Source organism: Ruditapes philippinarum, unplaced genomic scaffold, assembly GCF_026571515.1.
Source record: "Ruditapes philippinarum isolate M1 unplaced genomic scaffold, ASM2657151v2 ctg244_1_1_1_1, whole genome shotgun sequence".
Lineage (NCBI taxonomy): Eukaryota > Metazoa > Mollusca > Bivalvia > Venerida > Veneridae > Ruditapes > Ruditapes philippinarum.
Genome location: NW_026852350.1, coordinates 329,963 through 346,693, shown reverse-complemented (window position 1 = coordinate 346,693; position 16,731 = coordinate 329,963). Strand labels below are relative to the sequence as shown.

The 16,731-nt window shown below is 32.8% G+C and overlaps 1 protein-coding gene across 4 annotated transcripts in view; it reads left to right on the top strand.

Annotated features, from left to right (window-relative positions):
* Positions 1-16,369, top strand: part of LOC132757815 (filamin-A-like) — a 152,523-nt gene extending 136,154 nt beyond the window's left edge. For all 4 annotated transcript variants that reach the window (XM_060749240.1, XM_060749259.1, XM_060749251.1 and 1 more), the window contains exons 3-17: positions 165-293; positions 676-846; positions 4,250-4,411; positions 4,985-5,191; positions 5,461-5,613; positions 5,986-6,114; positions 7,076-7,240; positions 7,469-7,570; positions 7,976-8,113; positions 8,754-8,884; positions 11,656-11,789; positions 12,247-12,401; positions 13,428-13,643; positions 14,198-14,389; positions 15,191-16,369. In XM_060749240.1, the coding sequence (XP_060605223.1) occupies positions 165-293; positions 676-846; positions 4,250-4,411; positions 4,985-5,191; positions 5,461-5,613; positions 5,986-6,114; positions 7,076-7,240; positions 7,469-7,570; positions 7,976-8,113; positions 8,754-8,884; positions 11,656-11,789; positions 12,247-12,401; positions 13,428-13,643; positions 14,198-14,389; positions 15,191-15,378 (2,372 nt within the window). In that variant the 3' untranslated portion in view covers positions 15,379-16,369. The remainder of the gene's footprint in view (positions 1-164; positions 294-675; positions 847-4,249; positions 4,412-4,984; positions 5,192-5,460; positions 5,614-5,985; positions 6,115-7,075; positions 7,241-7,468; positions 7,571-7,975; positions 8,114-8,753; positions 8,885-11,655; positions 11,790-12,246; positions 12,402-13,427; positions 13,644-14,197; positions 14,390-15,190) is intronic.
* The last annotated feature ends 362 nt before the right edge of the window (positions 16,370-16,731 follow it).

Sequence of the window (16,731 nt, the reverse complement as noted above, 5' to 3'; positions counted from 1 at the left end):
CAAATTTTAATGCTTTTATTATTTTTTTTGCAGTTTGCCAAATAGTGGTCAATGAACTACAAATTTAAACCTTCAAATTTTTTTAAAATGTCTCTTTATTTTCATTTTTCCCTGTTTGCCACCTTATTTCAGGATTTTAATAAATACTTACTTTTTATTTTCAGGAAGTCCATTTCAATGTTTGGTTGACAGCATTGATGGAGGTTTCGTGTCAGTTTATGGCACCGGTCTCGTTGGCGGTATGTCCGGAGAGCAAGAAAGTTTCACAGTTGTATCAAAATCAGGAACACAAAGTACGTATCAAAATTATAGTAGTGTCATTGAATGATAAGGCAATACTTTATTTGAATTTTCGGGGATATAATGAAGATGATAGTTTGATGATAGTGACAATTTACTGTACATTAGAGGAATCTTCTTTCCTTGAGAAGCTAGGAAAGTGTACACTAAAACCCATCTGGAATGACTTTTTTTAACGAGTGCTAAACAGCATAATTGATCTTTTATAACATGTTACTTTCATTGATTATATAAATCCTTTGAAGAATAAAATAAAAAATTGCATCATTACTTAAAGGTTTTAGACTAATATGCTATAAAATTGCTTATTTTATTGTGACATTTTAGAAATTAAATGAGATTTATAAAAACATATCATTCTGCCATATTTTGCAGATGATGTTCAGGTCACAATTGATGGACCGGCACGTACAGATGTCACCCGTAACGTTCAAGGTTCCCACGCAACCTTTAGCTACCTTCCAATGACGTCAGGAGCTTACAATATCAACATATCATTTAAGGGAAAACCAATCAAAGGATCTCCCTTCCAGGCTAAAGTTTCTGGTAATATTTTCTAAAGTTTATATGCACATTTGATTTGTATGTGCACAATCAGTTTGCAATAATGCTCACATCAATAAAAAAAATTTAATTTGTTTTCATGAGCAAAGAAAAACGCTGTTTTAAAGTGGCTTTTTTATTACCACATTCTTTGACAGGTTCGCTTATAAGAGTATTTCTATTTACGGAAAGAAACGAAAGCTGTCGGTTTTTATACGGCATAGCCGAAATGAAACTTCCAAAATACTAACAAGACCTTATATATCAAAATTGTTATAAAAATAGTTATATTGAAAATCACTTATACCCATTCTTTGAAATATTCAGAAATTCACTTTTAATTAAAAAAGAGATAAACAGACTCAAACTGTCAAAACAGGTTTAGATTCCAGATCCACTGTCAAGGTTTAAGTGACAAAACACACAAGAAATGTGCAAAGTTTGTGTTTTACGGAAATACTTGACTTTGTGCCGAGGTAATTAAATAACGAGAGAAACACTATAATACAATGTAGAATTTTCCATTCCATCTCTGTAGGTCATGCTATAAAAATAATTACAGTGCATTGCAGGGTGTCTGCTAAAACACATGGGCTTGCCAGATCATAAATGTGCAAGGGAACCAAATCGCTAATTAGAACAAAACAAAAACCAAGAATTGATTTGGAACACATTAAAGAAATAATTATGTATCAGATCCACCCAGGTATTGTTTTGTAGAAGTACCTTTATTCAAAAAAGGTTTCTTTTATGTGAGAAAGCTATACAGGTAGTTATCACAAGGTCGGTCGTTCTACTCAGGTGGCTCTTTGTGCATGAATATATTAATACGTGAGGTGCACCTGAGGTGTTCCTTTATCATTAAGCTGGAATTTCGCTATATGACCTTTACAGTAACGGTGTTACTTTAAAGCAAATAAAAATATAATTTAAAATTATGACGTCATCACATCATTGCTTTACTATTTCAAAACAATATGCAATAAATTTTATATTGTTTTACATAAAGTGTAAGTATCTCTTCAAACTTAATTGATGGTAGAATCTCACTATATTAATAACACTTTTTAAAGACTGTTATATATATAAAGAATTTTTGAATTTATACTTGCAAAATCATTTAAGAATCATAAATAATAAAGTTATTTATCTTAATAACATCCAGGAAGCAATTTTCACTGTTAAGGGTATCATTGAGTGCTCTAAATCAACAGCTTTCATGTTTATATTACTAGTTTACGTTCAATATTTAAACAATTTCAAGATTTTAAGACATCGAATAGGCTCAATCAAACTGAGCCTGCAACATTTACAATTTTGTCATATTGGGTGTTCTTGAGGGATTCCGTGTATTATATGAGCCGCGTCACGACAAAACCAACATAATTGGTTTGCGACCAGCATAGATCCAGACCAGCCTGCTCATCCGCGCAGTCTGATCAGGATCCATGCTGTTCGCTTACAAACACTATTACAATTAGAGAAACTGATAGCGAACAGCATGGATCCTGATCAGACTGCGCGGATGCGCAGGCTGGTCTGGATCCATGCTGGTCGCAAACGCAATACGTTGGTTTTGTCGTGACGCGGCTCATATATGTTATAAGTTTCCTCCTTCATCCACCCATTATTATACTTAATCCATTGCATCTAAGAGTTATTTTATCTTTTAGTATTCCTTCATTCTCCAGATTGTTGTGGTGAATGAAATGTCGAATCCATGACTCGCTCATTAAAGGACCACCTCTACACTGACATTTGCGTAACGGATTGGTTTTGGAATTTAGAAGACATATCTTAAATTCCGATGAAAATATTTTGATGCTTCGCGATGTTGACTTATCCTGATTTCAAATCTATTTTTGTAAACACCTAATTATCATACACGTTATTTAAAACATTAACCTTAAAGTGTATTTCAAACATTTAACACATGATATTTATGAGTTTTAACAGATTATTCAATTAATCATAACATGTCGGATGAACCATGTATTATTATCAGATAAAGCATGATTAATCGCGTAAACTTCCACAGAACTGTTTGAATTTAGAGGAACTCGTCTTTCTCCCGTGTCTATATATCTACTTAGTCATAGTCATCTAGATGGCATAGAAGATAACGTTATGCATTTTCTAGCATGGACTGATTTAATGTGACAGTGCTCTCTCATCAATTAACTAGCTTCTATTATTGAAATAGCTGTTTATGTCAAAAAGCTTGTTTGATAATATCTACATGTGAAAAACAGGTTACATACTTTCAGTTGTGAGGGAAAATAAATGTACTTTTAGTTGAAAGGTAAAATGAGACACTGAATTATGTCTTATTGTGAATAAGAAACCATATGGCTTGATATTATGTCTAATAACATCAAGAATGTAGCCTTGGAATTTGGCTAGGGTAATATTACTTTAGCTGATATTTTTATTATTTGATTATAACTTGCAAATTGCAAGCTCTGTTTAAAATCTGTATCGTACATCAAAACACATAATTATATTTATTTGAATGATTTGTATATAATTTAAAGTCATTTCTGACGTACACGTACACATTACTTAGAAGCATACACTAATATCATTTGTCAACGCCTACATTGGCAGAACTAATATCATTTGTCAATGCCGAAATAACCCCGCCTACATTGACATAACTAATAATTTTCTACACATTGTTACACAATAAAGACAAGATCTTGGCATTATTTGTAGCTGTCAAATTTAGAGTAAATATAGCTTTTACGTTACTCAATTCTTTCCTTACTAACAAATCACTTTAATATCAAATACGGACTAAAATATCCTTATGTGTAATTTAATAATTAATTGGTTATGCGTTCTCTTTTTTAGGTGATGTCACAATGAATACTGTAAAATAAGAACGTAATGTTATTCGTCCTCGTGTTCCTTATGATTGCAAAATGTACATTTTAAATTGGACTACTACACTATATTGATTAAAACTTTTTACATGTGTTCTATAGAAAACCTTTGTATATTATGTAAATATGTTAAAACTGAAAATATGTACAGGTGATATTGATAAAGGCAATAGCTTGCCAGCATGTACACCCGTTCAAAATAAATAATGTAAATTTAATGGATTATTTCACTAGGTAATAAATATGTAGAGGTAAAGACTGAAACACCCTTTTTACTCTCGAAATTAATAAAAAAAATCTAAATAATTTTTCACTTGAAACTAGCATGTAAATGTGAAATTTTTTTTTCTCCTTTTTCCACTCTTTACCGACATGCGTAGAGGCAAAAAAAAAAAAAATCAGATGTCTTAAAGTAAAGGTGCAGTTTGAAACTTATGCACTTGTTGGTGCAATTAAAATCAATCCACATTTCATTGATATTTGAAGTTGTAAGATAAAATATACTCACTCACTTTTCGTAGGTGAAGGCAGAAAACGCTCTCAGATGTCGATTGCCAACTGCAGTGATTACTCATTGAATATAATAGAACCAGAAATAGTGGACCTTGTAGGAGCTTTGAAGAAGCCATCAGGAGCCATTGAACCATGTATCCTAAAGAAAATGGGAGAAGGTGGAAATCTAGGTATGCATTGAATGAAGCCTAATGTTTCACCGCTAAAGCCGCTTGAGATTTATGCACTGTCTGGTTTAAATGGCAAGTTGGCAACGGAATATATTGGTTTTGGGCTAAACTTTGTTTAATTGTTGAATACTGCATAAGCCGGTGCTAGGGGCGTAGATGGTAACTTGTACTTTCCATTGTCGTCCATGAACAGACTCAATCAAACCGAGCCTGTAGTTTTTCAATTTTGTCGTTTTTGACTTTCTTTAAGGTTTCTATTTTTCTCTATTTTTAAAGCACAAAATACACGAAAAGCATCTGGTTCTATTTCGTATTAAATATCATCTCAAAAATTCATTGTAATTCTGCATTTGTCTTGTCTTTGATCCAGACAACGCCATTGCCATACTTTGTTATTTAATTTAATAAACATATTTATAAAACACAAACATCATGTTGATTAAAGTGACAGTATGTCCATCTAATTGTTAATGGTAAGTGAACTGGGAAAAATCATAAAATCTTTGCATTTTTGTTTTTAATTCTTTATTGTGTTACAAGTTACTCACGTAGCATTTTAAATTACCAAAACAGGAATTGCATCATTCGCTCCAAAGGAGAGGGGTACTTACACAGCTAGTATTTGTCGTTCGGACGAGAAACCTGTGAAGGGAAGTCCGTTTAGCATCAAGGTTGGAGACAACGAACTTGCACATGCTGCTAAAGTCCATCTGACAGGCAATACAACAAGTGCCCAAGCCAACTCTGACAACCATTTTATTGTAGATACAACCGGTGCAGGTTAGTTTTAAGAAGAAATAGTTTTTTTCTATGTCTATATTATGTGTGTTTTCTAGCGACAGATTTCTTTGAAGTTTGCCTTCGTTCACTACGCTTGGTTGTAAATATATACCGTTACCTAATTTTATTATTTAGTTTAATTTGTGCATTTCCACTGTATAGACTCAATAAGATAAATTGGCTTCAAATGTAAAATAATCATTTCGTTTCCATGAATATCTTGCTATTTTATCATTAAACATTTTATATTTTTCCTCCTTCTTTATAAGGATATGGTGGCGTCAGTGTGGTACTTGAAGGGCCTCACAGGTCTGAGCTTGATTATGAGGAAGTGGAACCCAGAAAGTACAAGGTCATGTACAGCCCACACGAGCCTGGAATATACATCCTCAATGTCAGATTCGCTGATGAACATGTCACTGGTATGAACCCCAAATTTTGCTTCCCTTCATCAACGTCTCAATCTGTTGCCATAATATTTTTATTAGGAGCTAATTATCATCATTATAAAGAAAGAAGTTGTAAAAGATATTCTTAGTATTTGTTTTTTACGATGTTATAATTTCAGCTATCTCCTCTTTCGTCTTTTGTAGTGACGCAAATGTTTATTGGTGACAATTAATGTCCGTAATCTTTTATCAAACGTTTTTGAAATACCACCCACGGTAGAACTTGTTGCCAACAGGATAGAGGTCTTTTCTTCCGTATCAGAAACCAAAATCTCATTGTACATGAGTTGATGCCATATTATTTTGACAAAATCCTTTATATTTTGGCTGATTAATTTCTTCCAGGAAGCCCGTTCTTGTTGAATGTTGCTGGTGAACCATCTGGTCGCACACGTGAAACTGTTTCCCGCGAAATGGAACAGGCTGAAGCAGTACAACCCAACACGAAATGCGAATTCCTCCTAAAAATCCCAGGTAATTTGTGGTGACTTTAATTGCCAAAAACGATTTCCGTTTGTACCTTTTCACAACATTGAGGTAAATAGGTATGGACAATTTGAATGCAATTAGGATCATGGTTCAGCAAATGTGATAGGTATTTGGTTATATATCAATGTATATCAGAATTTTCTGTAGAAAAAAGAATAATCGAAGGCTGCCATGAATTCACCTTTTTTCTTCTGCAAACATGAACGAATCCGTCATATCTAATTGAAAGAAGCAGGTGCATTTTCTGAAATGTATCAAAACATAATAGCAGACGATGTCTGCAGTATATATTGGTATATCAATGACCGTAGATTTTCCTTTAGGATACTTTTGTTGGTTTTTGATTTCATGCATATTTTCAACATGGGTTTAGTCTTTTATCAGTGGGCATATGGCTTAACATATAATAATTGGTAACATAACCCTACAAAACCTTACTTTCATACGCTGCAAGAAAAACATAGTTTCTACTTAAGAATTAGTTATTCCTTCTAACTTGCTTTCACTCATGAAGATCCCAGAATCCGTTCACATTATATCAACAGGTTTTAAACAATTTTCCTTTAGACTGTTAAGTGCGTCCTTCAATTTATGTTACAAATTAACTTCTAAGATTTCAAAAAATATCTCAAGACAAGAAAATGATATTAAAATACCACTTATATATTCTTAACGAAACTTTCAGTTCTTTAATTTTAAAATTCTTTCTTTCTGAATTGCTTTATTCCATATTAAATACGTTATTGGCCAGACGTTTTCATTGCTTAAATCATTACATGCAGCCTTGCAAATTAATTTTGGTTAGTTCATATAGTCTTTACGATTGTCAAAGTTTTGTCTAATGTATATCGGTCCTGTTGTCTGGTTTCTTGTAAAAAAATGCAATGCAAAAACAATGAATACTCTCAAACTTCCTGTTAACGCATACGCTTATGTTTCTTTTTAGGCACCAATCCGTTCGACATGGAAGCGTCTATCACTGACCCTGATGGCCAGACAGAATTATGCGAAGTCATGGATGAAGATGATTTCCACTACAGAATTAACTTTACACCTAAATTTAATGGCATTCATATTCTTAGTATTAAACACAAGGGGATGCATATATCCGGTACGAAAATCTATTTTAGATATTGAAAAATCTATTTTTTTGAATAACTCTGTACGTGCTTCGTTTACTATAATATTTTAATGTTATTCTTTAACATAAAATACAGTATATTCTTAACTATTTGTTTCATCATTACAGTCATATGCACAAAATTTGTATTAACAGCATAATCAAGTTGGATTTTAGATTGACAAAGCACTAAATATACTCCTTTCATATATTTTACAGGAAGTCCCTTCCAGTACACCATAGGTCAGCTGAAGGTTGGAGGATCTCATAAGGTACAAGTAGGAGGTCCAGGTCTAGAAAAGGGAGAGGCCACACAATTTAGTAAGTGTTGTTATGAAACAAGGGCTGGAACGGAGTGACATTGATAAAAGGCATAGATAAATCTATGTTGTGGAATTTTATTGTTTTATTTTTCAAATAAGTTGTTTATTCATTTTAAAGCTTCACATTTTTGTACTCATATGATAAAACACATGAAAATATTTAATGATTGTCAACGTGCTAAGGTTAAAGTAAGCTTTTTTAAAAGAAAATGTCACAACAGTGAAAACCAATTTTCTTTTGCAACTTTAAAAGCATACATTTTTGCTTACTTAATATAATTTTTATACAATTCTGTATAGTTTAGTCATTGTCACTAAAGTATGAATGTGTTATGTTTTTGTTCCAAAGTTTTAAAGATTTAGAAGTATGATAATTATGTTAACGTAAAAAAATCTATTTCAGACCACTTTAACATATATACCCGAGAAGCCGGTGCTGGTACATTGAGCGTTGGTATCGAGGGTCCAGGCACCGCCAAAATTAAGGTTGAGGAACGCCCACACGGATTCCTTGGAGTAGCTTACAATGTTGATAAGCCCGGTAAGTTTAAAAGTTATTTTATTGTCACGTGTTATAAATAATTTCCGATAAAGGAAATGTTTAAGACACTTAACAAATAATATGTTCCAATATCCTGTTTTTTTATTCAATGTATACGGTGCGACTTAAGTTAAGGATTTACTAAATAACTTACGTGTCCTAAATGTCAAAGTGTTATTTAGGAACTGATATTAATCAAATTGAGCCGGACTGCATAGAGTGTTCACCTAAGGATCGCTTACATCTTTACGGCAGTGTTTGAGAAAACATTATAATGATGTTATACAATAACTTAGACCGTGAGATTATTTATGCTTGTTTTAGATTGTTAAACGTTTTTGTTTTTTAAATTGATACTTTCCTATGCTCCTATATACATATCTAAAACAATTGCACAAGAAATTTTTAAGGAATTTTACTACGCTTTCGTGTTTTGAGTGTAAAATTGATATTCTTCAATAGATAAAGGGAAGTAATTCATCGACAAATAATGTAAAATTAGTTGTAACATGGTAACAGTAATAGTTATAACTCTACTTAACACTACCTTAATTTACACATTCATAATTCTGGCATAGATTCGTTTATTTCCCCTCACTTATCCTACATATTTCTGACATTGGTTCGTATATTTGTCCAGGTATGTACGGAATTCACATTAAACTCAACGACGAACACATCCCCGACTCCCCGTTCCGTGTGAACGTCAGCCCTGACGGAGGCTCAGCCAGACAAGTTACTGTCCACGCCCTCAAAGACCGAGGCTTGTCTGTAAGTAGACCTGCTAATTTCATTCTAATTATAGCATAGATCTTTACTGCAGCATGACCTTTTCTGTTATAATTGTGTCATTTATTCAAATACATCTTGCAACTGTATTGTTTAGTGTCTTTATACCACGTATAAGATATGGACACACTGAAAGAATTTCATTTAATTTATTAAAATTTTGATAACAATATATCAATTATATAACTAATTAGGAAGGTAATAACAAAATGCAGGTTAATTTTAACGTATACATCTTCATAGCTGTGAAACCGTTTGCGCTATCGTATAAATGCTAGCAATATAATGCAGACTTTATAGCTATTTATTAGATATTTTGGAAAGTTCTTTTAAAATAAAATATGCCAAATAAAGGTTTTCGAATATTGTAGCTGTTATGATTAAGTCACTCAATAAATGCTATAGATATGTGCGAGATATACATATTGAATATTGATTTAAATCGATTCATTATCATTCTTATATGCATCCATGTTTGGAACAGGTAGTGTTTATAGTTAATTAGGTTTGTCCTTTTTTACTCTTTTTTCATCAGTGAATGCCTCATTGTAGCGTTTTATTATATATGTATTTCTATTTTCCTTCGGTGGGTTTCGTCTAGTATATACTTTCTTATCTCTCTATATATACATGAATTGTAAATGTAATTTATAATTGTGTTGTTCTTGTTTTGTTTAAAAAATGTTTTAATTGTTGATTTTGTTATGTTTGTTTTATTGTATGTTTTATCTTGTTACAGGGTGATTGTTGTAGATTAGAGGTCTGTTTAATATTATATATCAATCGGTACTTAACTTTACTGAAACTCGCATTGTTGTTTCAGCGTAAAAATATCCCATTTGATCCAGTCCCCTGATTTTAGAAGTGTGCTTTTCTAATAATCATTGCTTTACAATCAAGCAAAGACTGAAAAATTTCTTATTTGAGCCGCGTCACGACAAAACAATCATAGTACGTTTGCGACCAGCATGGATCCAGACCAGCCTGTGCGAGTCTGATCAGGATTCATGCTGTTCGCTTTCCAACTCTATTACAAGTAAAGAAACTGATAGCGAACAGCATTGATCCTGATCAGACTGCGCGGATGCGCAGGCTGGTCTGGATCCAAGCTGGTCGCAAACCCATTATGTTGGTTTTGTCGTGACGCGGCTTATTTCATCTACATGTTACTGATCTTAACACGCGAAGCCATTGAATGCTCAACTAATGAAATGTAAGCGGATGCATTTAAAGGCGACAGCAAATTTTCACAAACATACTTTAAAATTACATTTCAGTTTATTAATCATTTCAGTATATTAATTGTTGATGTAAGTACTGTATGTAGAATGTGATCCAATTAATAAGTACAAAACATCTAATGGAAATATGACTTCATGAGAAGACATTTTTTAAAGCGTAAGGACGATCAATGGAGTTTCTAGCTTCACTGGTTCCAGTATTTTCTGTACTTTGATACAATATTAGCAAGCATCGCTGTACTGATTCAGTTGATATTTACGTAAGAATGTGAGAATTTCTATGTGAAGCACATAAATTTTACTAAAATATCTGAAAAGCACACTTTATTATCCTAGAAATGATTCATTTGCGTTTGATCCATTAATTCGTCAAATCTAGACCTACCAGTCTTCCTTTTTTATTTCTAAATAAAATTTGAAAACAGATAAAACTACTATTTTTCTAGCATTTATGATTTATGTCTATCATTTGCGATTTTTTTTTTTCAATTCAATACATTGTATATATACTTTTTCCAATATTTGTGCTTGTGATTTTTTAAATCTTTAATTTATTTCAATTTTAAAACATCTTCAATTTCAACGGAAAATATTGTTAAAATATTTCAATTATTTAAAGTCACTTGTTCTTTATCAGCATTGTTCAACTAATCTACGGCCTTTGGACAATGGTGTTAAAACATTATATATCAAAATTTAAAAAGTATTTTTTTCAGAATGGGTGGAATGGCAATAATCTTTAAGAACAACTCATTTTATTATTGCATTGCATGTTTATTATCAACATTTCATTTTGTAATTATCATTTTATGACTCGACAGAGAAATCCTTTGATAATAAAAATGTTCCATCATAATCTATTTTAAAATTTTCGTTGTCCCTCCAGTCTTATTTTGTTTTAAAAAAATCAAGTGTGTTCTCTTATAACTTTACCAAAACTGAAATGAAAGACTGTCATATACTTTAAGACATGTTTAAATTTTGACAGTGTTAGTATGAAATATAAATGAGCCGTGTCACGACAAAACCAACATAGTGGGTTTGCGACCAGCATGGATCCAGACCAGCCTGCGCATCCGCGCAGTCTGATCAGGATCCATGCTGTTCGCTATCAGTTTCATTACTTGTTATAAGGTTGGTAAGCGAACCCATTATGTTGGTTTTGTCGTGACGCGGCTCAAATGAAAATATTTATAGGAGTTATAATAAAAAATAGCAAAATTTTATTTTTACCGATAACTTGTTTGTAGCTTAAAATTTGAACGCCATTGTAATAATTATTATCATTTATTGTGCGAGTTGATTATAAAATGATGTCAAATTAACGAAGGTAGCCACGTGGTAGTATATATTGATTTGCAATGTATTTTATATCAGATACAGAATGCTATGTATTTCTGCTCCATGAATCATTTAGATACATACACTCAATTGGCTTTAGCAGTTATATGAACGTTTATATTTGAAATTCCAATTGCGGCATAACTATCATCATCATTATTATCATTATAGATTGATAAACCAGCCACATTCACCGTATCATTCAACGGAGCTTCCGGTAATCTGCACTCATATCTCCGCACGCCATCTGGAGGCCATGAAGATTGTTTCATCCAGGAGATGGACACTGGTCTTTATGCCATCAGGTATGCAAAAACATTAACACATATAGATCAAATACTGAAAAGTAAAGTTACATTATAGGTTTTATTATTGAACAATTTTAGTAAGATATATCGTGAGTAAGATGTTTAAATGCCAAATATGTGCAGGATCCCATCTAAATTGATTGAAAAATGCAATTATTGCAAGAGTTATTAGGTCACAGTGAACCAACTCTGACTGTTTTTATTGTACGAGTAATTATATTTTTGGTGCCTTGTAGACCTCGATTTATGGTCTGATTTTATAGTATGTATCTATCTGACATTACTTATATTTTTACTTGTTTATATTCATATACACGAGCTTACAAACAAATACACATAGTCAACAACTGCACATTTGAATTTCAGTCAAAATACACTTTTCTACTAACAAGCATTCCGCATGCATAAGTTACATATCCATTCCTTGTCATTAAATGTCACCGTAACATTTCAGATTTGTACCCAAGGAGAATGGAGTTCATTATATTGATGTGAAGCTTAATGATACTCATGTACCCGACAGTCCTTTTGCTGTCATGGTCGGCTCAGTCGCTGCAGATCCAGCCATGGTCCATGCTCACGGCGATGGTCTTGAACATGGAAAATGCAGTAAGTTATAGTTATCTGGATAAACCATTGGACATGACAAGTTTTATCTGGTCAAACCATTGGAAATAAAAAGCTTTATCTGGTCAAAACATTGGAAATAAAAAGCTATATCTAGTCAAACTATTGGACATGATAAGCTTTGTCTAGTCAAACCATTGGAAATGGCAAGCTTATCGGGTCAAACCATTGGAAATGGCAGGCTTTATCTGGTCAAACTATTGGAAATAGCACGTTTTGTCTGGTCAAACAATTTGAAATGGCAGGCTTTATCTGGTCAAACCATTGGAAATTAAAAGCTATATCTAGTCAAACCATTGGCAATGAAAAGCTATATCTAGTCAAACCATTGAAAATGGCAAGCCTTATCGGGTCAAACCATTGGAAATGGCAAGCTTTGTCTGGTCAAACCATTAGAAATAGCAAGTTTTGTCTGGTCAAACCATTGGCAATGGCAGGCTTTATCTGGTCGAACCATTGGGAATGAAAAGCTATATCTAATCAAACCATTGGAAATGGCAAGCTTTGTCTGGCCAAACCATTAGAAATGGCAAGCTTTGTCTAGTCAAACCATTGGAAATGGAAAACTTTGTCTGGTCAAATCATTGGAAATGGCAGGCTTTACCTGGTCAAACCATTGGAAATGAAAAGCTATATCTAGTCATATCATTGGAAATGACAAGCTTTGTCTGGTCAAACCATTGGAAATGGCAAGCTTTAAATTACTTTTTAATTCAATTTTACTTTTGCATTTTATTAAAGCAGAGGTTTTAGTCGAGCATATGTCTACCACTTATATTGGCTGGAAAGAATGTTCAGATCGCCATTTAATAAGGTCTTTGCTGTCCTTTTTCAGTATTACTTTCCAAATTCATTGAGCCGATGTTTAATTTATTGCTGATTGTGTGTAGAGAAAATATTGCATATCTATTTAAAAATTGAAGTGGCTTCTTAACTTTGTCTTAAATGAGCGCATATAACTGCCTTTTATCCTTTTTAAAACAGTTCTGTAACTTTTTTTTCTTTCAGACCAAAAGGCCAAGTTTGTTGTCAGGACAGCCGGGTCCGGCTCTGGTTTCTTGGCTTGCTTCATTGATGGACCTTCCAAGGCGGCACTCAGCTGCAAAGAGGTGGATGAAGGCTACGAGTTTAGCTACACACCGTTTGCCGCTGGCAAATATCTCATTACACTTAAATACGGAAATATCGGCATCGCCGGAAGTCCATACCAAGCTGTTGTCACAGGTATGAAATGAAACGACTGAGAAGCAACCTTTTGCGCTTCTTTGCTTTTTGTGAAACTTCAATGCTAATTCACATTATTTGCCATTTTTCGGTAAATCCCTTAGTATCAGATTAAAACTTAAAGTACAGATATTAATGCATACTGTGAAGATGGTATTGATTAATACCAATTTAAATTTTGTGTACCAAGAGTTAAAAATATAAGCGATTCCAGCGATTCCTTTTAATACACATTTTGATATGTTATAGTAAAATAGAAATATTAATTTTTAACAGAACATAACATAAGTTTATAATTAAATCGTATGCGAGCATCATATTGATTAAAAAATATCATTTTACATGCATGTATAAAAATATGTAATGAAAGCATATACAAAAAAATGAATGTAATGAGTATAAATACATAGCCTACATAATATTAGAAAGAAGGACATATTTGAAATAAAGTTAACTTTAGCTTTTTTATCCTCGTTTTTCAAGAGAGATCACCATACTTTGAACCTTTTTATTTTATAATGCATATGCATTTAAATTACCAACTGTTTTTACAGGATCTGGACGAAAACCATCACCAATTCTTGAACAATCTTCCATGGTTGTCGAGACAGTAGAAAAGAAACCAGGATCTAAGGTTTCAAAGAAATTCCGTGGCGATGCAAGCAAGGTCGTTGCCAGGGGACCCGGTATCAAGAAGGCATTCTTAAACAGAGTCCAGAACTTGACATTAGATGTAAAGGATGCAGGTAAATGAATATCTATAACCCAAGGGTAGTTACATGGCTCTATTAAGTCTAACAATGCTTAATATCTTAATTGGACTTATAATGAAATTTTTAAACTGCACGAAACCATTAATCATTTTTAGAGAACAAAAATCAAAGTCAGTATTGACTGAATGGTGAATGTACAGACCATGATCAGACGTAGCAAAAATGAAAAGGAGGTTGAACTGTTGAAAACACGAATACTTGAAAACTTTGTCGTTTGTTTTAACCATTATTATCTTGGTCTTACTGTCGTTAATTACGTTATTTATTTTTCGTACTGCGGGGAGAAAAAAAAAACATGTGACATTTCATGCTTCCACTAGAGAAAATCGTACATGTTAATTATCGGCCAATGTAAAATGTTAATTCAAAAGGGAATGCTAGGTGGATCTACGTTAAGTCCTTCAAGATACCTTGATATCGTAACCAAAATAGTCAAAAGGATTAGAATGTTTATCATATTCATGAATTGTACTTTTTTGTATGCAGGTATATCTTTAAAGATGATATATATTTATTTGATATGAGCCGTGTCACGACAAAACCAACATAATGGGTTTGCGACCAGCATGGATCCAGACCAGCCTGCGCATCCGCGCAGTCTGATCAGGATCCATGCTGTTCGCTATCAGTTTCTCTACTTGTTATAGGGTTTGTAAGCGACCAGCATGGATCCTGATCAGAGTGCGCAGGCTGGTCTGGATCCATGCTGGTCGCAAACGCATTATGTTTGTTTTGTCGTGACGCGGCTCATATTTATTTGATATATCTTTACAGGTAACGCCTTGTTGACAGTGGGTATGATGACCCCATCTGGTAACCCGGAAGCGGAACTTACCGTGAAAAAGGCATCCAACACATCCTACACAGTATCTTATAATTGCAAAGAACCTGGGGAACACACCCTTCAAATCAAATGGGGAGATGAGGACATTCCCGGCTCTCCATTTAGCCTTCATGCATAGACAACAAGACATTTGCCTTATTTATCCTAGGCTAATTGTGTGATATAAATAATATCAGTTTACAAGAAACCTGTGTTCCATTCCCTAACCCATTTTATGTTGTAGAAACAATACGATAATTCTGAATATGGTCGAAGGTATGAAAAAGAAATTGGTCAATTTAAGTGTCATGAAAATTTTCGCGCAGAAAAGTATGTTTTCTCCAACAGATGTTAATAAACTAATTTTTCAATATTTCATGTGAGTGAAAAACTATTTTTGCTCAGTTTCGGATGCAGTTTTTGATGGAAAAATGAAAACAACTTCAGAAAATATTTGAGAAATTTGTTTATAAAGCATGCAGTAAACGATTTAGCCTTACAAGGAGGCAAAAATTTGCAGAAAACGTCATGAATTGCCAATAACATAGCGAGTGTAGAAGGAATTGTAAAATGTTGTTTGGATGTGCAGTTTAAAACATCTGTCAGACTTTTAGCATATTTGATAAGAACTGAATTGCAATTTTTATTTGGGTTTTAGTCTTTTAGAAAAAATATTATATATGTAAATATTGACTGATTGTATTTAATCTTGTGATTTTTAAGAAAAAAAATAAATGAAATGTTTAAAGTTATTTACACCGCTTTTAATTGAGTTTTAGCTAAATTTATTGCCATTTTCTTTTGACAAGTTAACGTTCGGGCGTCATTTTTACGTTTCGTTCGGAGACGGTCGTATTATTTTTAACGGTATTAACTATTGTGCAATATATTTATTAATATTTATTGTAGTAATTTATTAAATAACCTTCTTTTTGTGTGAAACACAGACCGTGAAGCTGTTAGTTTAATTTTTTGAAAGTTTTGTAGAAGACAATGTATCTTTTTTATGTAACAAAACATATGTTGATGCTATTACAATTTATTCTAAAACAAAAAAAAACGACAAAACACTTTGTGCATGGAGTGATAACATGTCTAGGATTGTTTAGGTAAATAAAACATCGAAACTACTTATTTTATGTGGTTATTAACTCCCTTTTGTCCCAATATTATTTCCTACCCTAGGAGTGGTTTTCGTGTATACATGTATATCCGAAACGCCGTCATTTCGTTTAAATGCATTATTGTAAAAATATGGTGAATATGTCTGCAAAATAATCGCACATTACATGGAAATTATTATTTTTAAATTTAATCATTTTACTATTCTAAAAGCTCAATAAATTTTTCTTACGTTTCATTTTCTTGAAATATCTTATCTCATCTGGAGGCATGCAGTTTTAATGCTTTACAAGCTTTGATTAAATGTAAGAATGTGCTAAAAGATTAAAAAGATACCATTTTACATCACAAAAAGATGTGTAGTGATGCA